The following is a 25,699-nucleotide window of genomic DNA, read 5'->3' as shown; positions in this document are numbered from 1 at the left end:
CCTTATCTAGGAAACAAGGAGAGACTAGGCATTTCCCATGTTATCTAGCCCTTCTCTGCTTCTGACTGCCCTCAGGGTCACATGACCCTTTCCTGAACACAGGAAGAATCCCTTTAACTCCCATCCCCAACCTGTCCCACCTGATGTACCCCCAAGCAGTTAAATGGATTTCGGCAGCTCCCCAATCTTCCTCCCTTCTAAATAGACCCCACAGAAATTCTAAATATAGATACTGTTTTTCTAAATCAAACCATCTGTCTCTATTTCAACCAAATAAACACGAAGACTCAGTTAAATCAGTATTAAAAAATTAAACCAGAATTCTAATTTATTTACAACAAACAAAACTGCCAAAGAAACTGCTCTCATCCAAAAGACGACCCATTATCTCTCTGGAGGCAGACCCAGATTGAAATTTAAAAAGTCTTTTGATCTAAATACTTGCTGAAAGAAATATCAAGAAATCAAAGGGGTAATTAACTTAATCAACGATTACCATGTAACTCTGGGTCACTATTCATTAGTAAAACAAAATGAGGACTTAAAAAATGAGTGAAGGTTGCTAAGGGTACCCAAAGAACAGGGTTATCTTGCTTGTTCTACTGTATAAATATGGGTCGGGGGGAGGCAGTGGGCAATTAAGCACAAAAGTGCACTTTCAGCTGGAACGCTGTAATGTATCACCAGAATAAGCAAAACTATAAAATAATAGGAAAACAATACCCATGTTTCACTAACAATATATTCAAGTGAGAAAGGGTAAGAGTCACTAAATATCTTAATTATGAGTTACTTCAATTGTTAACGAAAATCGAAGAAAACCCCAAAAAAGTGACGTGTCATACACAAATAATTTTTTAAACTGTCAGTATAAAGGAAGAGGATCAAAATCAGTTCCGCCCCCAAGTTAAGGGCAAAGGAAGAGGTGGGCGTGGATGAACCAAACAAAAATACTCTACGCGACGTAGGGGCAGTTCCACTCTGCTCTGAGCTATCCTGGGTACTCAAAGGAGAAGAACCAGAACTCTTCCCCCACCCCCCGACCCCAGTGGTCTCTCACTAGAGAAAATCGGTTAAGAGGCAAAAGGAGGAGTGACACTCCTCTGGACCTGTCTGCGTCTCGTGACAGATGGACTTGGGGACCAAACGGACGCTCCCAGGGTCCCAGTAAACCCCTCCCTCCCATCGCCCCAGCTGTTACCTTCCACTTCCTCCGTGCCCTCCATCAGCATATCCTTCGTAAAGTTTGAAATCTGGCCAGTGAGGGAAGCCAGGCTGCCCCCGACTTGACCCAGGGACTGGCCCAAGCCGGAGCCGAGGCCCCCAAGCCAGGACGACATCGCTGCGGGTTATAGAACAACCTGCTCCGCTCCGAGAAAGGCGGCCAGTGTCGTCGGACGACCCAGCCAAATGTCCTCGAACCGCTGTCTCCGGGGGACCGGTCCAAATTACAACACTCAGGATTTAATAAGACAGGGGTTCCTAGGCAACGCCGGCTTCGGGGACCCCCACCAACCGCCGGGCTCTGACTAGAAACGCAGAGGCCTGGCTGGGACTTTACCAGGGGCCCAATTCCAGTGACATGGGCACCCCCGCGGGGCCTCCGCTCATTCTCACGACTTCCCACAGTCCGGGTTAGGCCACTTCTTCCTCTGCTTTAGTGACTTTCCCCAGTTCCATTGGCAACTCCTGCCAACTCGACGCCGGCAGCCATGACATCCACCATGAACGCGGCAATGGATCATAGAGAGGCGCCGCGATGGCGTAGAAAGGCCCTGCAGAGCCGCCGGACGTGTCCTTGGCGCAAGGGAGCATGGGATCTCGGAGGACCAAGTGCTGCCGCGGTGGCCGCTGTCTCCAGCCCAGGGCAAGGTCGTCTTCCACGTAGCCTGCCCGCTTTGGCAGCAGGTGGAAGAGCGACCGGAGCCCGCTGCGACGCTGCGCTTTCGGCGGACCGCGGCTGGATTTCAGGCAGAGCCGACTCTCGGTGGGTGCCCCTCAAAGCCGGCGTGGCCTGGGAAGGGAACCCCGTGGACTCTTACTCTGTTGGTGAAACCTGAGTGTTTTAATTCTGACTACACTCGCGAAGGCAGCGGTGCGAGGAGACTGGGCGGAGACCCTCCACCAGACAGGAAGTGGACTTTACATAACTTATCACACGTATACAGTAACGATTATTCTACACCCTGTCAAGGGCCGCTCTGTGCCCGGCACTACGGTATTAACTGAGGATACACAGAAGGGATGGGTTGCAAATTCAAGTGTCCAGGCAGCAAACATACTTATATTGATTACCTTCATAATGGAAATGTTCTCTGCTGGCTTTCCAGCTCACAGCTGATACCCTGCCTTCTTTAATATACGAAGAGCTTTATTCATGAAGCCGACCTAACCCATGAAGTTGAAAATACAGACAACCTCTTTTCAAAATAACTTTTTAGAGGACAGTATGCCAACTTAATACAGAAGAAAAGCTCTTCTAATGTGAACTCTCCTAAGGTATTGGTGGCACTAGCCCTGCAAGGCCCCACCCCTCCCGCGGTCCTCAGTTACACAAGTTGGTGCACACCCCTGTGTCCTGAATTGCTTGGTTTCCTCCCTAAAGGAAAAAAAGTCACGTGACTTACAGGCATTTGCTGCGGTGGTACGTGAACACACACTACCTGGCCAGAGAGACTGCCACAATTTTTACTTTGAAAAGAGCAGGATAGGTCTGCAGGTCTTTTAAGCATAGCACCAAATATACCAGCATCTTTCTCTTCGATTTTATTCACAGCAGGGGCCGCCACAGATTTCATTTCATTTCCTTTGTGAATGGAACATTGGGAATGCCTCCAGTATTTGAAATCTGATGGCACCTAGGAATAGTAGCCCTCCCAGAAATCTGAATGCTTTTCAAATAAAATTTGCATCTCGTTCTGGAAGTTTTTATTAAATGTTTTCCATGTAGTTTTTTGAAAGGCATCATTGCCCAGGGATTAGATGTGGGGACTGACTGCCTGGATCTTTCATTTATTAGTTGTATGACCTTGGGTAGGTTACTTAACCTCTCTGTGTACCAGTTTCTCATTTGTAAAATTGGGAATGATAATAATAGTGTCTACTGGGCAGGGTTGTTTGGAGGATTAAGTAAGGTAATTTTTAAGTGCTTGGAACAGTGCCTGGTACGTGGTGAGTTCTATTAAGTGTAAAGTTTTAAAATTGTGACATAAAGGTGACCTGCAAGTTATTAATGTCTCCCATTATTCTGAGCACCAGGGATACAGCAGGAGAAAAAACACACACAAAGTCCCTGATCTCGTGGAGCTTGCATTCTACTGGGAAGGAACAGATGAGAAATAAAATGTAATAAATATAAGACAGGTGGTGATGGCTGCTATGGGGAAAATATAAAACAGGGTAAGAATGATATGGAAGGGATGTGGGGAGAAATGGCACTTGTAATATTGTAGAAGGTGGTCAGGCAAGGCCTCACCGGTAAGGTGATATTCGAACAGAGACTTAAAGGAATAAGATAGTGAGACATGTGGGTATCTGGAAAAGAGCAGTCCAGGCAAAAGAAACAGCTGATGCAAAGGTCCTGAGGTAGGAGAATCCTTGCCAGGTTAGAGGACTAGCAAAAAGGCAAGGATGGCTGGAGCATAGTGGGCTGGGGAATGGTGGTAAGCAGTGAGGACCAAGGAGTAAGAATAGGAGAGGGCAGATCACATAGGACCTGGTAAGTCAGTGTAGGAACTCAGAGTAGAATGAGGGATTGCTTTGAGAAAAGGAGCCACGTGAACTTAGGACCTAACTGGGTTCCTGGATGACAGTGAAAAGTTTAGTGTAAATCAAGCTCGTATTTCCTACAGGTGTAAGTTCTCTGGAGTGCCATTTCCATAAACTCATGTTGTGCCATAAAGATACTGCAGTTAATGAAGAAAACAAACAAAATATATGTCTTCACATCATGTATTAAGTTATTAACATAAAAGCTATGTCCTAAAGTCCTCCTTATGGGGGATTGTTTTCAGTGCAATGGACTATGGTCCGAGACACTTGAAGTCTGGTTCTGATAAATAGCATGATATGATGTTTGGGATGTGCTTCAGAAAAATGGGGACAGGGTAGGTGAAACAAGAATTGTCAGGACTTGATCATTATTGATGCTGGGTTATGGGTACGTAGGGGTTCATTATACTGGTCTTTTACTTTTGCATAGGTTTGAAATTTTTTATAATAAAAAGTTAAAAGACATACAAGTTTGATGAAGTTTGGGCTGAAGACACCTCTTCTTTTTCTTACCCAAAACCCCTGTAGCTAATAAGGGTGTTCATCATCACTTAATGAGTAGCAAAATCAGCCCAGCAATATCAAACATACCACATCAGACAGAGCCCATGAATCTGCATGGCTCCACGTGGTGGGATCCAGGCTGCCCAGCTGAAACTCTGAATTTAGGATTTTTGTAACCTCAACAGGTAGAAGATTTTTTTTTAAAAGCTAACAACAACGACAACGAAAAATACTATCAACTGCAAACTGGTTTCCATTTCTCGAGGCAGCATCACCGATACTTCTCTAGGGAGAACAGTTCCTTTGTTCTGATGAAACCATCCAAATGTTTTATTTATGCAAATGTGAAGAAAAAAAACCCATTTTTTAAAGTAGAATTTAAAATATTAGTCTGATCTTTCCCTCTGAATTTCTAAATATTATGCTTATAATCGCCATTTTCTCATTAATTTTAGACATTACCTTCTCTCTATTACAGAAAATAAAAGATTTAGCAGTCTTGTATCACCACATGCCTCTATTTCCCTTCCTTCTGAGCTCCCAATAGAGTGATATCATAATTATTGGTAACATCACTAATTCTAGTTTACTTTATATGACTACATAAGTATTGTTCATTGCTGAGCCACATGGTGTGCTAAGATTACATTTCCTTTAATTTTCAAACTTCTGTTCTTCCTGAAGTTAACAAATTCCATCTTTTAGATCTGCACAATTTTCTGTCATTACAGAATCACTAATCCTTCTAAAACTTAGCAACAGAGTTGTAAAACATGCTCCTAATTCTTCAAGAAGGTATCAAGAATTCTATTATTTGCTTAGACTCAGTCCTTTCTACCCGGAGTCCTCTGTTTCCCTGCTCCACTCTCCCCTGACCTATTCTCTGGGCCTTGTTTTTCTTTCTGGAACCTCGTAGATGCTTGCCTTTATCTGTGATGCTCTGAAATTAGTAATGATGTGCCTTGGGGTGGGTTTGTTGTTTCATTAATTCTGTTGGGGACTCAGCAAACCCTTTCAAAAACCATGTCTTTTAGTTCTGCAAATTATTTAAAACACTTTTTATTGGTGAATGGCCCCTCTCTAGGGAAACAGCTGCTTTTCGGATATTTTTAATCAACCCTCCTGGTTTCAGTCCACATCTCACCCCCACCTTCCACGATAGTTGTTGCTTCATGTCCTGTGTACTGCTGGATGTCCTTCTCTTTAATACTTAGTATGCACCTTCCTCAGTTCTGCTCATTCCCGTATCAACTTTCTCCGTCTTCCAAAGAAAAGTTCACATCTCTCTTCTGCTGTTGCCTCAACTGGCAGTGACTGCTAATTGTTCCCCAAAGTCTGTTCTCCCCTTTGGGCATAGTAATTGAACCATCACTTTTTACCTGGACGATGGTACAGTAAAAGATGCCGGTGCCCCTTCAGATCCCGTCACCCCTTTACCGTTTTCGTGCACACCTATCCTTGGGGTGCTTTTACTCCCAAAAGTCAGCACCCATTTCTCTTTGGCAGAGGACTGCCTTCAGGCTGCCAGAGCCCACATTGCCTATGCCCAAGAGAGCTGAAACACAACCTTGTTCAGTAGCGTTTTAAAATGACACAACTCCCCTGCCCACGGTGGGACATCTCTAAGATGTGACTATACTTCCTCTGGGCCTGTCTGCAAGACTGAGGCTCTGTTTACTGTTACACTCTTGCTTGGCTTCCTTTTCTTATCTCCCACCCCCCTTTACCTGTTCCATTTCTTCCTGGGAGCACTTTTTAAAAATAGTTTTCACTTATCTCAGGGTCTGCCTCTAGGGTGCTCAAGCTAAGACTCGTGACCACCCAGAATGAAAAGCACCTTGTAGCTAGGAGTGGCCATGTGTTTCAGTTCCGGCCCATGTCATATAAGTGGAAGTGGTGTGTGCAACTTTCAGGAGGTAACCTTAAAGAAAGGGCACATGGCCTTTTCCCATGCTCCTTTTGCTTTCTGATTGCTGGAATGCAGATGTAAGCATGGGCACCATAGCAGCTGTCTGAGATCCATGGGTTGACATTAGCAATGGAAGCCATGTATGTAAAGCAAGAATACGAAAAGCAGATTCCTGACACTGTGTGATGCCCTATCAGCCCTGGATTGGCAATCTCTACATTTCCTGAAGATGAGAGAGAAAAAAGTTTGTAGCGTGTAAAGTCACTGTTATATTAGGTTTTTCTATGACAGTCAAATCTAATCTAATGAATTCATCTCTGCTGGTCTCTCTGTACTTATGAGTTTATATATTTTTCTTTACTTTCATTTATGTAGTTCCTTTTTTTAAATTTTTATTTGTTTTTGGCTGTGTTGGGTCTTCATTGCTGTGCGCAGGCTTTCTCTAGTTGTGGCGAGCAGGGGCTACTCTTCATTGTGGTGTGCAGGCTTCTCATTGCGGTGGCTTCTCTTGTTGTGGAGTACAGGCTCTAGGCACGTGGGCTTCAGTAGTTGCAGCACATGGCCTCAGTAGTTGTGGCGCATGGGCTTAGTTGCTCCGCAGCACATGGGATCTTCTCGGAGCAGGGATCAAACCCATGTCCCCTGCGCTGGCAGGCGGATTCTTAACCACTGGACCACCAGGGAAGTCCCTTTACTTTCATTTAGGTGGGATTTTGGAAGGTGGGATCATTGATACAGTGATCAATCCTATGTATTTTTTATTGTGATAAAATATACATAAAATTTACTGTTTTTAAGTATACAGTTCAGTGGCATTAAGTACATGCACATTGTTGTGCAATCATCACCATCCATCTCCAGAACATTTTTCATCTCCCTAAACTGAAACTCTGTACCCATTAAATAGCAACTCCTTAGTCCCTACTCTACCCAGCCCCGGGCAACCACCATTCTATTTCCTGTCTCTATGGATTTGACCGGTCTAAGGACCTCATAAGTAGAATCACACAGTAATCCCTTGCATTTAACTAAAAGTCCCTGGGAGACGATTCAGATGATTGTTCAAAAAAGCTAGATCTGCTTTGGGCCTGAGAATGTTTTCAGTGTTGGAGACAGGGCTGCCCCTGTGCAGAAGAGAAACACAGCTTTTGGAGAAAACACATCTTATTTGGAGAAGGCATGAAAGGTGTGGGATCAGCTCCTTCCTGGCCTCTGGCACTGGATTTGAGCCACTTTAGAGGGGTGAATACCAGAACCCAACTGAACGATTTTCTGAGAGACTCAGCAGGACTCTGGGTACCAGCAGAGCTGCTCAGGGCCTGTGTGACAGTGTGTGGTTTGGGGCTGAGACAAGGCCATTCCACTCACCTTTGCTTGGAACTTATGACCCATCTGGTGCTCCAAGGATTAGACGTTGTTGAGGGTGGTAACTTTTGCATCTTATTTTCTACCAGGTTATTGCTGGTATACAAACAAGCTATTGGTTTTTGTTGACTTATTGACCTCCCTCATTAGTTCCAGTAGCTTTTCAGTTAATTTCCTTGTGTTCTCTAGGTGTACAATCACATCAGCAAATAGTTAGGCATCATCCTTTCCAATATTTACACATCATCATTTCATATGATAACATGTTGACAGTAATGAAGGTTCACTTAAAGGTAATTGGAGTGACAGGCCTAAAGAGCTTTGGGAAAGCTGGTTTCAAAAACAGAGAGGCCAAAGGCCAAGTGAACAGGTAAGATGTTCCAGCACATGCTTACATGTGACATGATGATATCCTGGACTAGAAGTGGCTGAGAAAGGCCACAGGGAGCTACTCGGATATTAATCACTACAAGTGATGATGGGGATTGACAAGCAAAATATCAATACAACGCTAAGTTTTCAAAATGGTAGTTTCTGACAGTGATGAAAAATACTGCATAAATATAACGGGAAGGAAAACAATATGCACAAGTGGGAAGTGGGAGCCTTGCCTAAAATTCTGATCTGAGATAGGTTAAGCAATATACCTTTATTGTTAAAAATTCAGTTTTTCGGGTTGCTTAAGGTAGACACTGGCATGGAAGGCTCTTTGGTAGAAGATGTAGTTAATGGGCCTTTTAAAAGATTTTTTTTAAAAAAAGGCTTGGGATATTCTAGAGGAGAGAATATTCTAGAAAGTGGCATCAGATTGTTTGGTGTAATAAAATATAAATACAATTCAAACTTATCTTTATAAAACTGTACATAAGATTTTGCCTACATCCCAGTTCCAGCTTTTGTTCATTACCTGCTAGCCTCTCCAGCTATCTCTGTTCTTCAGAGACAAGCAACCGCCTCTGCCTCAGTCACTGTGCTTGCTGTTTCCACAGGCAGTATAGTGGCTCCTCATTTTTCAGGTGTCTGAAAGGCACCTCTGCAGAGGCCTTCCTTGAAACCAGTCTGAAGCAGCACTGCCTCCCAGTCACATGCTATCACATCATCGTTTTGTCTTCCTATCTCACAGAACAAGCATAGCTCTTAACATGTTATGAAGCCATGCTCAGTAATTCAAATGTTTCCTCTGCCTAATGGCCAATCAGAATGCAAGCACCAGCAGAGCAGAGTATCTTAATCATGGCTCTGTTCCAAGAACCCAGAACCATGCCAGGCACATGGTGAACGCACACAGGTCTTGCTGAGTGAGTGAATGAATAAGGAATTGGTTTTCTCTTGTAGCCCGTGAGACAAAGGGTGGTTGGGGATCCTGACCCAGGGAGAACTGGAACAATCTTGAGAGACTAAGGTCCAGAGAAGGGTGGCAGTCCAGTTGAAAGGGAAAGTCCTCACAGCAGGCCAATGACCTTTAGGGACAGGGATACCCAAGGGGCAAAGGCAAAGGGGCAAACGAGAGTGTTAGGGTGCCTGGGGGTGAGAAAGAACTCAGCTTCTTTGAAGACCTATAAGGAGGCCTGCTGGGCCCATAGTGTGAAAAGGGGAAATGTCAAGAGTAGAGGCGTTAAGAGGTCAGCTGGACCCGAACTACCTATAAAATTAAACGATGAGCATTGGCGATGCAGACACAAAATGGTTGAAAGGATCCTGAAACACGCAAATCTTCAGGATAAGGACAACCCAAAATTTGCCTATCCTTTACAAAAGTTCTTAGCTAACCATAAAATGGGCATTCAACTCAACTTGTACTTTTCATAGGGCCCACAGGTGATGTTGATGAGATGAGTCATTTGGTGCTATCCAAATTGAATGGATTGGTCCTTCTGAGGACTAAGCTATGAAGTTATGCTAAAAAGATGCATGTGATCAATTTGAAATTTTTGTTTCAAAATTTGTGCCCAACCCTAACTAAAGCTAAAATGGATATACAACCCTCATTGTAAAACCTGAGGATTCTATAACCCTCAATCAGTCCAGGTGGATTCCAATTGTTAGTCTGGTGTCCAGAGTTAGATAAAATGAGGAAAAATGGCACTCTTAAAACTGTCACTAATGTGCTTTGCTTGGCTCTCAGGGTTAAAAAAGCAACTGAGCCAACATTTTAAAATCAGATTTCAAATAAAAATATGGAATTCTTAGCCTCTCTTAGAAAAGATCAGAGGATCCAGTAACAATGGGCCTTCTGGCAGCAGTTACTGTAGTTGGAATGGAGAATCAGTGGCTTCCCCTGACCTGCTTCATTCATCACCACATCCATAAAAAAATGCTTCTCAAATTCACTCTGCATGTGAATCCCCTGGGGATCTTGTTAAAAATGCAGGTTCTGATCCAGTAGGTGGGAGTGTGGCCTGAAACTCTGCATTTCTGAGAAGCTCTGAGGGTGCAGATGCTCCAACCATACTTTGAATGCAAAGCTATAAATTAACAATAAACACTAATAAAAACAGAAGTAAAAAAGCAAACATTATCTTTATTTAATAATCTTTGATATTTAAAATACAACTCATCGAACATCCACATTAACAACAGTATCCTCAGTGTTCAACAGTGCTTTGGAAGCCCGGCTTCTCTAAGGACCAGACAGGAAGGCCTGTGTGTGTATTAACAGCAAAACAACTCAGACAGAGGAGCACACACAGTAGGGCTGCAGAGTTGGGTCCTGAGCAAATGGCACTGCCACAGTGCACTTGTGTCATGGCCAAAAGAATGCTTTTTACTTCAGATGTTTTCTGGTAGTTGAATTTCAAAGTTTATTTGTACAGAACAGTAATTTTTAAAAAGTTATTCCTAGTAGTCCAGTGTTGTAGAAATTAATCACATTCAAATGTATGTTTTCCTCTTTAAAAAAAATTCCTGAAAACATTCACCTCTGAAATATGAAGGAGCCAAGTGAAGTGCTTCCTAAATGAATCAGGCATTTCCACATATATTTCACTAATGCTTCCCATTCCTAGTCTATGAATCCATAGTCTTGAAATATTTATTGATACACTATTATAATTAAACATGCCAATTGCTATAAATTTAGAAGTGGTTACTAGCATTAATTCTTAAAATGCCAGACCATTTTGCGAAAAAATTAAAACAGCAGAGGTTTTTTTCAAATTAAAAAACAGAAAGATAAAAATTCAAGAATTAACCAACCATGTCAATAATCTTCTCATTCATGAGAGCAAAATGGAACAAAAATATTTTATGTATAAGACTTTAAAAAACAAGTTGGTTCATCTCTTCAGCAAAAGATGCTGCTTATAAATGGACCAGAAATGAAGCAAAGTTTTTATTTTGAAAATATGAAAAATCACTTACACTGCTGAAATGATTAGTTAATCCAATCTGATTTTTCTTAATTAAGATCACATCTGTAACATCTCCATACTTGTTAGGGCCCAGCTACAACAAACAACTTACTTTGAAAGTAGTGGCCATAAACCTCTCCAATTGCAGATAAAGTTTTTAATAGAAAGTCATCAATATTAATAATTGAATCCTCTTAAGAATTTAAAACATCAAGATTTATTTTTCATTCTAGGCTATTTCAATTATTATCATTATATTTTGCTTATGCACTGAGAATCAATCTTTTTTGAATTTGCACAGGTCCAATGGGCCAATTTTAAGACATTTAGTAAATCTTGGCACTAACATGATACTATTTAAAAATAGTATCAAACATGCAGACATTAAAAATGTGACTTAAGCTTTTACTGGCAAAAAACTTACTTTATTTGACTTAATATTAAATGAAACAATGTAGACTATGGGTAGTTTTGCCTATAATGATCCTCAACTAGTTGAGTTTTTCCTCATTAACTTTGGCATGAATAAAGTCTTAATTAAGAAAAATTAAGTTTTAAAGAAAAAAAGCACCTCCTTAAATATTCTGCGAATTATAAATTATTTGGCCAAGATCTTAGAGCTGAAATACAGTTTACCTGCAGCAACCTTTTCAAACAATTTACATTACTGAAATATTCGTATGTTAATTACTGTAAAAATGCACATTGATGGTTTAGATCAGATGTTAACTTCTCTGAATTTTTAAAACATAAATAACTACTTATTAAATCCATGACATCTTTAAGTATGAAAGTGTTATTTCCAAAGCTTGTTTAAACTTTACTTATAATACTAGCATTGTCATGGTATGTATTTTATCCCGGTAATACAAATTATACATTAGAAAAATGATACTAATAGTTTAAATATTAAACATTAAGGTGTTCCCAATTGGTAAAACAGAATGGAAATCTTTATATAAATAAAGTTCTTGGCAGGACAGTTATTGTGAGTTTCATTGTTCCTGACTTGCAGGTGGTTTAAAGTAAACAGCACTTCCTGATGTGTGAACTATAGCTTTGTGTAACTTTAAAATTTTCTTACTGTGGTTATGAGCATTGGCATCTTTTCATACTGGCCAACTGATTAAGAAATGGAATCTAAATGTTCAGTTAAATATATGCCAATCCACACAAGACGGCAGTTCACTAGTGATTCTGAATCTGCCTGCCAAATATAACAATTTCACAACTAAATAAACACATTCAAATATATCCAGTGTGTGCTCGGCCCTGCTTTAAAAAAATGCCTAACAAACGAAGGTCAACATGCCACATTTCTTTAAGTGCTTTAACAAGGGTGTGTAATATAAGAACTAACTCTAACCCTAACTCTTAAGGTTAAAACTTTTAAATGTATATTCATTTTCTCGTTTTTATATTAGGTAGCTCATCAATGCAAATATATGAAAAGTTTAACGTAATTTTTCAATGGGAAAAGATACAGGCCAAATATCCATGGAAAATATGACTAGCATACTTGGGATAACTACAGAAATGTCCAGTCTTAAAATATTTTGGTTTGTAAATCTTAGGGAGGAGTATCAAACTCCAGCATCCCTTGTAGTTCTAAAGTTTTGTAATTCTTCTAAAACATTTTCAATTGTCAAAAGAAAACTTTAGATTTTAAAAGAAAACCATCTAATTTTATGTAAGGGAAACTTCAGAAAACTTACTTGGCACAAAATAATGACTAAAAAAAAATCTGTCTCTATCCAAGAAGAAGCTATTTCATAATCATAAATAAAAGGCAGTTTTTCATCTCTTTTCAGTTAGCAATAAATCCTACATCAAAAATTTTTCCCTGATAAAATGTGTGTAGCCATACACCAGGATATGGCAACATATCATACTTTAATTTTCTAAGTTGTCCGCTGAAATTTCTTCTTAAATTTTAGCTTATGAACAATTCAACATTCAAAAGGGCTTCAAAAGGGGATGGAGAATGAAGGAAGGGGAGTAGATGACAGAATTTAAAAGGCCCATTTCAGAGAGACATGATTAATTTTCACCAAAATCATCCCACTGCATTGACCCAGCAAGAAACTCTGCATCCCAATTAAAGAATGTTTATCAAAACTAAAGACTTTCTTATTTACAGACCCAGTAAGTACTGTGACTTCTGTAATTCTAAGCTATTTAAACATGATGCACGTGTTAAATCACAGTATAAATTTAAATGTAGTTTTGTTGTTAAATTATTTTCATGTTCTAGATCATTATCTCTGGCAAGCTATACCTACTAAAAGATGTACAGCAGAAGCAGACATCTGCACTTCGTGACTCAATTGTAAACAGAACAGACAGCTCCAGTCACAAGAGGAAAAATAAAATGAAACTGCTACTAAAATTGAAGGCCAAATTTTATCTATCATACATTCATGGTGGGCACTGGATGTTGTTTTGCAACGGAAGGAAACTTGCACACTATGCTTCTCCTATTTTTCTCAACTGGAAAAGGAAAGGAAATAACAAGGTGCAGGAAACAGGGTTACAACAAACCTATAAAGTTCTGACATAACTGAGAAGACATTCACAAAGCATTTGGGAAAGGATGTGCTCACACATTAACAAAATTCTCATTTATTCTCAAATACTTGCGCAGAGCTGATTTCAGAGTTTAGGAATGCACCAGAATCATGAAATAATGATCCCATCTTAGAGGGCTTAAAAAGCAAAACCTCAAGAAACATTACCATCTTTCAAAAGAGTTGTAGAAAGTAATGAAAACCACGTAGCAGAGAAATTGTGATCAGAGAAAATAACATGAGAAAACACCAAGTGCACAATACATAGTCAGAGGGTAAACAGCTTATCCTTCTGGAACTGTTACTATTACCAACACAGAGGAGAGACACTGTCCTAAAAGGTTAATTTGGTTAAAGAGAAATAAGAACAACTTTTAGATGATGAAAGTCAGCCAAATTCCCTATGCAGAAGGGTGGAAAAGAAGATAAAATGTGGGGGAAAAGTTCTGTGGCAATAGCTGGTTATAATTAGTTGGTCTGCAAAAAGATCCAAGAAAAATGCCCTAATTTTAAACATGTTAGATATTGCACACTCAAAAAAGAAAAAAGAACATTTAGAAAACTATTTTAAATTTCTTTAATTGCTGAATGCCTCTTTGGCTAGTGTTTGGAGGATCATTATTTAGTCCTACAACTGATGTATTTTTCACCCTCTCAGCTTTTTGTTTGCAAACCACCTAAGTCTTATTTCCTCTGTTGAAAATTGTTCTCTTTGACACATTACCAAAATGGACCCTATGCTGTAAACACACAGGACAATATTGGAAAGACTGAATATCTAAATGATTTGTGAAAGGTATTATTTTTTTCCTTCTGTTTTGAAATTACTTCTAACAGTTTCTAAAGACATGGTCACAGCTGCCTGAAGCATGTCTTCTTCACTCATAGCATCACCTGTTGGGGATAAAACACATATTTCTTAGAAACTTCTAGAAAATTTCCAAAGTCATCAAAAGGTAAGCTCTTCAAAACTGTTTGACTACTATAGTTTCCTTTGTTGATTTTTAAAGTTTACATACAATAAAATCCACTCTTTTATAATTCTGTAAGTTTTGACAAATACATAGAGTGGTATAACCATTATCACCACCCAGCTACAGAACCGTCCCACTGACCAAAAATATTCCCTCGCACTGCCCCTTTGTAGTCAATCCCCAAGCCCTAAGTCTAGGCAACCACTGATCAGTTCTCTGCCCTACAGTTCTGCCTTTTCCTGCATGTCAACACAAATGGAATCATCATTATGTATGTAGCCTTTCAGTATGGCATCTTTCACTTAAAAGCATTCAGCTAAGGGGAAGAAAATTTAACTTTGTGTCTATCGATGATGAATTAGTTAAAAAAAGTTTGTTTTGAGAAATAATTTACTCACAGGAAGGTGCAAAGATAGTTCAGGGAGGTCCTGTGTACACTCTGGCTAAATTTCACCTAATAATTAAATCTTACATAACTACAGCTCAAACCTAAATCTGAATATTGGGACTTCATACATGTAGATTCGTGTAACCACCACCACCGCAATCAAGACAGAGAACTGTTATGGCACCATAAAGATCTCCCTCCTGCCATCCCTTTTTAGTCACACCCACTTCTCTTCCCCCCCACCTTCCCTAACTGCAGGCAACCACTAATTTGCTTTCCATCTCTATAAATGTCGTTTTTAGAATGTTACGCACATAGAATCATACAGTACGAGATCTTTTGAGATTTTTTTTTGCACTCAGCATAATGCCCTTGAGATGCATCCAAGCTGTTGCATGTGTCCACAGTTGGTTTCTTTTTAATCCCGAGTCGTATCCATGGTATGGAGGTAGCGCAGCGTGTTTAACCATTCACCTACTGTAGGACATTTGTTTTTTTCCAGTTTTTGATCATGACAAATAAAGCTGCTATGAACATTCGTGTACAGGTTTTTGCATGGATGGAAGTTTTCATTTCTCTGGTATTAAATGGGAATATAACTGCTGGTTGCATGGTCAATGTATGTTCAGTTTTTATAGAAATTGCCAAATTATTTTCCAGAGTGGCTATACCAGTTCAAATGAAAGTTAGAAATCTTACCTCCCTTTATTTTCCCCTGTTTATAACTGCCTTAAGTATTTCCTATATTTTACGCTAAAAACCAAATCAATGTTACAATTCTTCCTTCAGTCGTCAAATGTAATTTAGAAAACTGAAAAGGAAAGTCTATTGTGCTTACCCATATTTTTATTCTTTCTACTGTTCTTTTTTCCTTCTTGACGTTTCAAAATTACTTTTTAACAGTTCTGTTTAGAGAACTTCCTTTAGCCATTATTTTCCCCTTCATTCCTGAAGAAAATTTTCATGAATTCCGGGTTGAGACTTCCCTTCTTTCAGCACTTGAAAAATGTGTGTCACTTCCTTCTGACCTCCACGATTTCAGATGAGAAATCTGATGTCATGCAAATTGCTGTAGGCAAGCTGTTTCTAGCTGATTTTAAGATTTTTTTTTTTTGTCTTCAGTTTTCAGAAGTTAGACTATGATGTGTTTTGGCATGGATTTCTTTGGGTTTATTCTGTTTGAGGTTCACTCAGCTTCTAGAATCCGTAGGTTGGTACCTTTTGCCAAATTTGGGGAATTTTAAGCTATTATTTCTTTAAATACTTTTTTAGCTATACCCTCTTTCTCATCTTCTGGAACTCCCATGGCACAAATGTTAGATCTTCCCCACAGGTCTCAGGCTCTGTTAATTTTTTCCAGTCTAATTCTCTTTGTTCCTCAGAATGGGTAATATCTACTGTTCTGTCTTCGAGGTCACACTGATTCTTTTCTATGTCCTTCCATCCACCTGTTGGGTCTGTCCACTGAGTTTCAAAATTTCAGTTATTGTTATTTTTCAGTTCTAAAAGTTCTATTTGGTTCTTCTTTATATCTTCTATCTCTTTCCTAAGGCTTTCTATTTTTTTCATTTGTTTCAAGCATGTTCATTACTGCTCACTGTAGCATTTTATGATGGTTGCTAATTTAAAATCCTTGCCAGATAATTCTAACATCAGTGTCATTTTGGTGATGGTGTCTACTGATTGTCTTTTCTCATTCAAGTTGAAATTTTCCAGGCTCCTGATATGACAAGTGATTTTTAAGTGAATCCTGGATATTTTGGGTATTATCTTATACGAATGTGAATCTTATTTTTTTTTAATAAATAAATAAATATATTTATTTATTTATTTTTGGCTGCGTTGGGTCTTCGTTGCTGCACGCAGGCATTCTCTAGTTGTGGCGAGCAGGGGCTACTCTTTGTTGTGGTGCGTGGGCTTGTCATCGTAGTGGCTTCTCTTACGGTGGAGCATGGGCTCTAGGCGTGTGGGCTTCAGTAGTTGTGGCACATGGGCTCAGTATTTGTGGCGCACGGGCTTAGTTGCTCCGCGGCATGTGGGATCTTCCCAGACCGGGGCTCGAACCCGTGTCCCCTGCACCGGCAGGCGGATTCTTAACCACTGTGCCTCCAGGCAAGTCCCGTGAATCTTATTTAAATCTCCTCTTTCAGCAGGCCTCCTCTGACACGAGCACCAGTGGCAGAAAAGGGTGCTGCCCCGCTGCTTCCAGATGGGGAGAGGGTGTGTGTGACCACTACTGTTGAACATCTGTGGGAGTTCCGGCTTCCCACTGATACCTGCCTGATTGGGAGGGGTAGGAACGCCTCATTACTGCCTCTCACTGGCACTGTGGGGGTGGTCTCCTTATTACTGCCTCGAATCAGTGACGGCCTGATTCTCCACTACACTTCTTCTGACATCACCCAGGCGACAAGCCAGAAGGATGCCTCTTTATTGCTGGGTGGAAGTCCAGGCTCCCTAAGACCACTGACACCACGGGAAAGGGGGCATCATTGTCTCCTGGAGGAAAAGAAAATCCCAGCTCTCCACTTGGCTTTTTCTGACACCACTCTGGCCCGGAGAGGCGGGAGATGTGCCTCATTATGTTACTTGGCCTTTGCCAATGGGGTAGGGTGGCAGTAGGACCAGTTTATTTACCTCGTCCATGCTGGCTGGACTAGAGTGTTTATTATCTAAAAGTTTTTGTCTTGCCAAGTAGTCCCTTTTGGCTCCATAGAGCAGGCTTTTCTTGGGGCAAAAAGAAAATCCAGAATACTGACCACTATGTCTTCCTCTGGTCCTGAGCTTCTCAGCCAGTCTGTCTTCTACCTTTCAGATTCTTCTTATATTTGTTTTATACAAATGTCCAGGGTTGTTAGCTATACTTAGCAGAATGATTAGGAAAAAGTACCCATTCATTCCTTTTTCTTGCTAATAGTAGTCCACTGTTTGGATGCAGCACAGTTTCTGTGGTATGTACCAGCTCAAGGACAACATGTAAGCAGTTTCCAGTTTGGGGCTATTATGAACAAAACTGCCGTAAGGATTCATATACAAGATTTTGTGGGAACCTGTATTTTCTTTTCTCTTGGTTATATACCTAGGAGTGTGACTACTGGATCACATGGTTAAGTGTACGTTTAAGTTTTTAAGAAAATACTAAACCGTTTTCCAAAGTTGCTGCACCATTTTACGTTCCTACTAACAATGTATGAGCCCCAGTTACTCTGATTCTTGCCGCATTTGGTATTGTTAGTTTAATTTTTTTATTAAGCCATTCTTGTAGGTGTGTAACGGTGTCTCACTGTGGGTTTAATTTGCATTTCCCTAATGACTAGTGATGTTGAGCACGCTTTCATGTGCTGTTTGTCATCCATATATTTGGTGAAGTGTCTGTTCAAATCCTTCACTCATCTTTTTGAATTGTTTTCTTATTTTAGTTTTGAGAGTTCTTTACATACTCTACTTAAAAGTTCTTTGTCATGTACAGTTTCCTTCTCACTCGATTTCTACTACCAATAATTGGCCAAAGTTTAAGACCTATTATTAAACCAAGGCCTGAGGAGTAACTCTAGATTTCTTTGTTGTAATCCGGACTACACTCAGGTGTTTTCAGTTCTCCCAGCGGTAAAATGAACTTATTTTCCACCTACTAATATTCATTATCTCTGAGAAACTTTTGGAGAACGTACGAATTACTGTGAAGTTGCAAGTGATCTTTACAATTTTAAAGCAAAACATTGCTTAAGTGCTTTAAGGGCACTTAAGGATACACAAAGGAGTTAGCCTGCTCCTTAATCCAAGAAAGTTTGGTAGATTACAAATTCCTTCAAGAGTTTCAATATAATGAAAGCGAGGAGAAAAAAAAGCCTATAAAGCCAAAAATCACATGGAGTCAGGGGGTCAAACAGAGCATGCAGGTAACAAATGGGATATACAATCAGAGAGGCGTACCTAGATCACTGTCAAGTTCTCCTGAACTTGTGTTCGGCTTTTCACATGGATGTCCTGGTGGATCTTGCTGCTGCTGCTGCTGCTGCCTGAAACATTCAAGAGTGAGTGTGTATTTAAAAAACAAAACGTTAGAATAAATATGCCACGAGAAAAAATATTCATGTGGAAAATAAATGGTTCCACAAAACAGAAGAGTCACTGGCATGAACACCACAACAGAAGGCAAGAGCAATCAGTCTGATAGAAAACAAACTTATGGTTACCAAAGGGGAAGGGGGCGGGAATAAATTAGGAGTCTGCGATTCATAGATACACACTACTATCTATAAAATACATAAACAAGGTCCTACTGGATAGCACAGGGAACTATATTCAATATCTTGTAATAACCTCTCATGGAAAAGAATCTGAAAAAGAATATATATATCTAAAACTCAGTCACTTTGCTGTACATTTGAAGTTAATACAACACTGTAAATCAACTATACTTCAATTAAAAAAAAAAGAGCAATCAGTCTCATATAAATTACTGAAAAGCATCACAGTGCTGATCCTAGAAAACTTAGAAAATTTGAATTTATCAGGCAAATTAATGGGTAGGTATTTTCACCATAAAAATAACACATTGTACAAAAGGAGTCACTGGTAGCTATTTTTATGCAAATGTATTGGTTTACAGATCCTTAATATTGTTGGAAGTCACTGAAAATAAGCACCTTTGAGAAGATAAAGCATCTCAAATTACCATGCGAGTTAACTTGACCTTTCCATGGCTGGCTCCTTCTTGCCACCAGATCTGGGCTTCAGCATCTTCTCAGAGCTCCCGCTCCTGACCACCCCGCCTAAAGCAGCCACCTGGCGCCCTCACGTGCTCATCACTCCATTTTAATTTTCAGCATAAACTTATCACCATCAGATATTCTTCTGCCTGTCTCCCTCTTTACAGTGACAACTAACAAGAGCGCAAAGTTTATCCTGTTTGTTTCCCCAGTGCCTAAAATTGTGCCTGTCACTAAATACTTGATGAATGAAAGAAAACAACTATTTAACCTGCATTATCAAGTTCCAGTAATACCTGTAGCATTAAAGTAAGTTCTCCCTATATTTTTTGCAAAAGGAAAATCAATGTCATAATCCAAATATTAAAACATTTAAATATGACAGTTATGATATAAACATGTAGGAGAATGTCCTTGTACTTAGAAAATAGACACTGAAGTATTGAGAGATGTAATGGGAAACTGTGTCTGCAAGTTATTTTCAAGTGGTTCAGAAATATCAACAATTAGGGAATCTGGGTGGAGGGTATAAGGAGCTCTGTGAACTATTTCTGCTTTGACGTAAATTTTAAATTATTTCATATATGTACATATGTATATGCTAAAAATTTAAAAACCAAAACATATAAACATCTGACAATCTAAGCAAGAAGCTATAGCTTTCAAAAAATGCTTAAAAGGATTTTTAAAGGAAGCAGAATTTTAAGATGACCAGTAACACTATGAAAAGAATAGCATATTTTTTTCTAGGGTCCCTCTTAATCCTGTGTTTTAAATATGAGCAACAAATCAAATTCAGCCAGTGGGACTTCCAGTTTCTCCCTGTTGGCCTTTGAGCCAGACACTGACGTGTGCACAGGTTTATGACTCTGGTGAGCGTGGCTAATGAGGGACACGTAGGCACAGGGCTCCCCCTGCATACCCTGATTCTGGAACATGGCACAAGAAAGACAGGCTGTGAGGAGGGGAATTCCTGGCACATCCTCTCCATGCCCTCCTTCCCCTCCATTCAAGAAAGTATGTCAGAATGCAAGCGAGTGACTGGTGAGACAAAGACTTTAGACGGATAACCTTTATTCTACTTTAAAGTGAGAAGTAAATCAACTGCCAACCTTGAAACAATTCTGACCCCTTTCGTATGTGATGACACTGTAAGATGGAACATGTTCAAGTAGCAAATCAGCATCCATTCTCACTGTGCCTTCTAACGTGCCTTCGGTATGACAGAGGCTGGGAAACTCAAAACTACATGTCTTAGATTGCTTTATAGCTAGGGTTCTGGTTACCAATTAAACACTTGCATGAGATTTACAAGGCCGATGAGGCACAGCCATCTTCCTGCCGCTTTTGTTGTTCTCTGCTGGCAAGTAAAGCCATGGAGATGCCAGTTCCAGAATTCTGCTTCCTGGCAGTTTCAGTGGGGGCCAGACTTCAGGTTCCCATGTCTAGGCAACTGTGGTGGCAGCTTCTTGATGCTAGGATCACAGCTAAAGCAGTGTGTTCTTAAACTTGATATCCTGATTCCCCATCATCCACCTGGGGCAGCGTTGCAGCTCTTCCAACAAGTTGGTCTGTGGTATTCTGGAGGCCTGGCCTACAGCGTGCCCCTCCAGTTCTTCCCAACGTTGTGTAAGCCCTTAATTTATGTATCAAATTCTTTTCTGCTTAAAACATCTCTAAGTCGTTTCTGTTTCTTAAACTGAACCTGATAAACTATGCCACGCCACTGAAGTGGTAGCTCAAATACTAGGCAATCAAAAAAAATCATAGCAATCCATGGCTATGAAGACATTTGTTTCCCTCCTTGTTGGGAAACACTTTTTTAGTGACAGAAAGAAAGAATCTGAATCATTTCAGAGCTACACCTGGAGAAGGCATTAATAACACTGACATATACCTGTAGGCTACTTCACAGTTTACAGAACAGTTTTACACACTGCCTCATCCGATGCACATAACATGTGAGTTAAGGTTTTACAATGATATAGCTGACACAGCAGAGTTTTTCTCAGGGTTTTATGATAGGTACCATGGATTTGGAGATTACCATTGGAAAAAATATCATGGCTATGAAAATATCAGTTAACAACTCTTACTCATAAACTATGAATTTGTAACAGGTAGACTTTCAACAGCATTTTCATGCTTAATACATGAACACTGTGGCTACTATATTAAGTGTGAAGCTTCAAACACTCTACAGGAAAAAAAAAAACCTATAAATTTCAATGAAAAACAAATTAGCACCAGGGTCAGTTTGGAAAGGATCAGAGGGAAGAAATGGCTTCATAACCTTAGAGCCAAGTTCTCCAAAATAGAAGCTATTGAGACAAGGACCCATGTAGGTTTAGTAATCAGGAATTCTACTGAAAGGCAAAAATTAGTTTCTCAGCTCCTTCACTAATGAGTCCTACAAGATTCTGAATGCTAGCCAAAGTTAAAAAGAAACCCCAAGAAGTTAGCTCTTAACTCTTCTCAGCAACAAGTAACTGTGTAAAATATTCTCTAGTTCTACTCAAGTTCTCACCAGTATTTTCAAGGCCAAACCAGGAGGCAGAGGATAGTAAGCCGAAGCTGGAAACCATCACGGTACTTTCTTACCCAATCAACAACCCCCAGTCAGAAAGGAGACTCAAACATTTAAAAAAGGGTGCAACATTGAATAAAACACCTGCATTAGTTATAGCTGGCATTGTGCTTGTTATAACTCACTTAGTCATTATGGAATGTTACTGCATTATCCTTTGTATTCTAAAAAGTTTAACTCATTGGAAATTCTACATTTTTAATCCAAAAAATCTAAAAAACTTTTTTTTAAAAAAAGAGGGATTTGTTTTTATATTTTAAAGACATTTTCTTTTTCTTACACGTACTTGTGAATTTTACAGTTTCTCTATAAAGTATGTCTGTTTGGACCATTTTGTTCTGGAAAAAATTGAAGTCTGAAAAAAAGCATGGCAGAAGTTATCACTTGGAAACTGTTCTGGAGAGCAGTTTAGAAATCTGTACCAAGGCCTTAAAAATGTTCATGTCCTTTAACTTAGTAGTCTGAAATTCTCAGAATAATTAGCAGAAATGATGAGAGATTTGAGGCATAAAGTCAATACAAGGATTGTTCATTGCATTATTAATTATAATAGCAAAAATCAAAAGGTTCATAAATTGTGATACATAAATTCATTTTATGAAATATAACATAGCCTATTACAAAGAATATTTACTCTCATGGGAAAATGGGTATAACTGATACACAATATATGGGCGTTTGTGTGACTAGAAGCGTGTGACTGCCAAAACACTCACATCAGTTATTAAAGGTAGGATTATTGTTTTTTAATTTAGATCTCTCTAAAAATAAATTTTCCAAAATATTATTTTTTTATCAAATTAAACATTTAAAGCTATTTTTAGCAATAACTAGATAGTTGATGATATTATAGAACTACCATTAATAATTATCATGTGATAATTATTCCATTATTGTATGGCAAGAGCATTTGGCTATATTAAGAAAAAAGCATATATTTTAGAGACACACACGGAAATTAATACAGATGCAGTATGATGATTTAGATTTGTTACAAAATAATCCCACCCTGGGGGTGGGAGAGTAGAAAGCATGGGAGATGGGGGCATAAAAAAAACAAGATGGCCCATGTGCTGATATCTGTTAAATCTGGGCAACAGATAAATAGGGGTTCCTTATGCCGGTTTCTCTACTTTTATATAAATTTGAAGTTTATCATAATTAAAAAATAAAAAAAGTTAATTTTAAAATTTAAAAGGGAGTGACAAGCACTAATAAGCACTATTTTGAAATTTTATACATAATTAAATCCATTAATCTATCACTGAATAAAGACTAGAAATATCTCACATTAAGAGGATGTCAGTTGATCAGAACTTTCCTTCATATACTTCTGAGCTGTGACTTAAAAAAAAAAAAACAGAAAACAAAGTAAATATTATCTTCATTATACCATCAAATGTAAAATGCTCTAACATTTTAGATACTACTAAAGTACTACCAACTCTGATGTGTACGAGTCTTCTGAATTGCAGAGATGTTGAAATGTGAAAAAAAGTACACCTTAGAATTGTTGAAATATAGTAAATAATAGGCCAGACTCAGCCACTGGCCTTTGTTTTCTGACCTGGGATCAGAGGATCTGAATATCATTATAGATCTTGTGATCTTAAGATGAAGTTATATTATTAAAAAAAGAAAAAGGGATGAAGACTTGTGAGTGACAGTTACTGGAAAGGATAATTTTATAGGTGAAATTTCTATTTTGAAAGCACTTATAAACCTGGGCACAAAGTTAGGTTTTAGGAGCTGATGATTCAGATTTATGGTTACCCTCACGTCCCTGATGCTGATGGGCCTGCAGTAACCCCCTACTGTGGCAATGAGTGGAGCAATTCACCATCACCTCTATTTGGGGGTGTGTTCCCCTACCGCAAATGCTGTTTTTCCTATTAATTCACAAGAGAACTTTGCAGGGTTGGTCAGGTAACCAAGAAGTACATTCAAAGGATCATTAGGTTTTGCTCTTGCCTTGACCCAATTCCATTTTCCTTTTGATGACGAATTTTACAGGGTTTCCTTCACCCTATTTCATGTAAATTTAATTAGTACTGGGGCAAAGTTTTCCCCTAAAACTATATTTGATTTCACAGTTTATTAGCTACAAATTTTTAAAAAATACATTCAAATGCTCATAGGGTCAGGCAGTAACCAGTATTTTAAAAAAAGGAGAGAACCCTCAATAAAATAAATGGTTTAAGTCAAAGCTGTATGTTTACAAATAGACAAAACAGCCAAGGTAAATATTAAATATGCAATTTTAATATTGTACCAACTACTTTACTTTTCAAAGTAGGCTTCTCTTCTCTTCCGTAGCTCTTCTGAAGTAAGATGTGTACCTGACGTCTGTGGACTATCTTGACATATATTTCTGGAAGTACCTGAAAACAAAATAAAACAGAACAAAAAACTATTTTATTTACCAATTCAAGCAATAATATGTTTATACTTATGTGAAGGAACTTTTGAAAAGTTTTCTTCTCAAAAATACTCTGTACCATTCTGTAAATGTCAGAAAGGCTCTGAAAGTCTCAGGGAGAATCTGAATAAGGCAGTTCAAATCTAACTTGTGTCCACTGCAACCCAAGCTGTTACCCATCTGTGATGTAGTGGATGTGAGGAGGTAAGCCCAACGACCAACTTGGTAGGAGAAGTAATTAACGCCACACTTGCATGCTCTCTTATTAGAAATGAATCTGCACTTTCAAAGGCATAGAATTCCTAGAAGCAACTCAAAGTGGATGATCATAAAACAAACCCATTCTCTGTATCCCTCTATCCTCAAACATTTGGGTACTACAGCAACTTAAGTATGTTTCCATGTTCTTACTGCATTATTGCACCAATCAGAGATTCTGCACAAACTGTGAAACAAAGTGGAAAGAAGAGTAAAGTATACAAAAATATCTAAAACTATTAAAGCTGGTGTCTGTTCATTACTGGGCTAATCTAGCAGGGCTCTACTAATCCAAAATGGGCCTGCACACCATATGGAGTACTCATGAGCCTCCTGGCACACCTCTGAATTCCTTATTTAGATATTTAAGGAATTCAATTGACAAGTAATTTCATTAGAAAGTAAAAGGCAAATTCACGTTAATTAGACAAAAAGTACCAAAAAAAAAAAAAAGAAAAAAGAAAACCCCTCACACTTTTAAGTAAGCCCCTTTGAGCAACATCCCAGACAACTCCCTCAGCTTGGATTCCCTGAGGGATGCATCTTTACTCTCAGCTGATGGGCTTATATCACTAAAAAAGTGGGCTCACCAAAGTGGGCTTAAGCTGTAAGCTGCACAGCCACTAAGTGTTAGAGTTTTGTAAAATCAATTTACTTTCTCTGTCCAGGCCTTCCTTCATGTCCACTAGCATACATTTTTAGAACAGTTGGTCTGGCTAAGGGCCCACTGACCTCACAATGATTAACCTCAGTTTTCTATTGTGTTAGTACAGTATTATAACCAAGTGGAATAACCAGAAATAAAAATAAAACTAGTCCTAATATAACACAAGCTGTAAAAAGTTGTTTTAAAAGGAATCTAAAAAACAATAACTGATTGTACATAGCTATTGCT

At 39.1% G+C, this 25,699-nt stretch overlaps 2 protein-coding genes across 10 annotated transcripts in view; both read right to left on the bottom strand.

Moving 5' to 3' along the window:
- Positions 1 to 4,442, bottom strand: part of TRIP11 (thyroid hormone receptor interactor 11) — an 80,106-nt gene extending 75,664 nt beyond the window's left edge. For 3 of the 5 annotated variants that reach the window (XM_082384473.1, XM_082384476.1, XM_082384474.1), the window contains exon 1: positions 1,202 to 4,442. In XM_082384473.1, the coding sequence (XP_082240599.1) occupies positions 1,202 to 1,340 (139 nt within the window). In that variant the 5' untranslated portion in view covers positions 1,341 to 4,442. The remainder of the gene's footprint in view (positions 1 to 1,201) is intronic. The other 2 variants (XM_082384475.1, XM_082384478.1) reach the window with 1 other exon arrangement.
- A 5,608-nt stretch (positions 4,443 to 10,050) lies between these two features.
- ATXN3 (ataxin 3) overlaps positions 10,051 to 25,699 on the bottom strand; it is a 34,906-nt gene continuing 19,257 nt past the window's right edge. For 4 of the 5 annotated variants that reach the window (XM_082384563.1, XM_082384564.1, XM_082384566.1 and 1 more), the window contains 3 exons: positions 24,412 to 24,508; positions 18,762 to 18,847; positions 10,051 to 14,360 (listed from right to left, as the gene is read on the bottom strand). In XM_082384563.1, coding sequence (XP_082240689.1) covers positions 14,266 to 14,360; positions 18,762 to 18,847; positions 24,412 to 24,508 — 278 coding nt within the window. In that variant the 3' untranslated portion in view covers positions 10,051 to 14,265. Of the gene's footprint in view, positions 14,361 to 18,761; positions 18,848 to 23,417; positions 23,472 to 24,411; positions 24,509 to 25,699 lie in introns of all 5 variants that reach the window. The other variant, XR_014242415.1, reaches the window with a different exon arrangement.

This window comes from Balaenoptera borealis, assembly GCF_965194805.1.
Source record: "Balaenoptera borealis genome assembly, chromosome: 3".
Classification (NCBI taxonomy): domain Eukaryota; kingdom Metazoa; phylum Chordata; class Mammalia; order Artiodactyla; family Balaenopteridae; genus Balaenoptera; species Balaenoptera borealis.
This window is presented reverse-complemented; position numbering and strand designations above follow the sequence as displayed.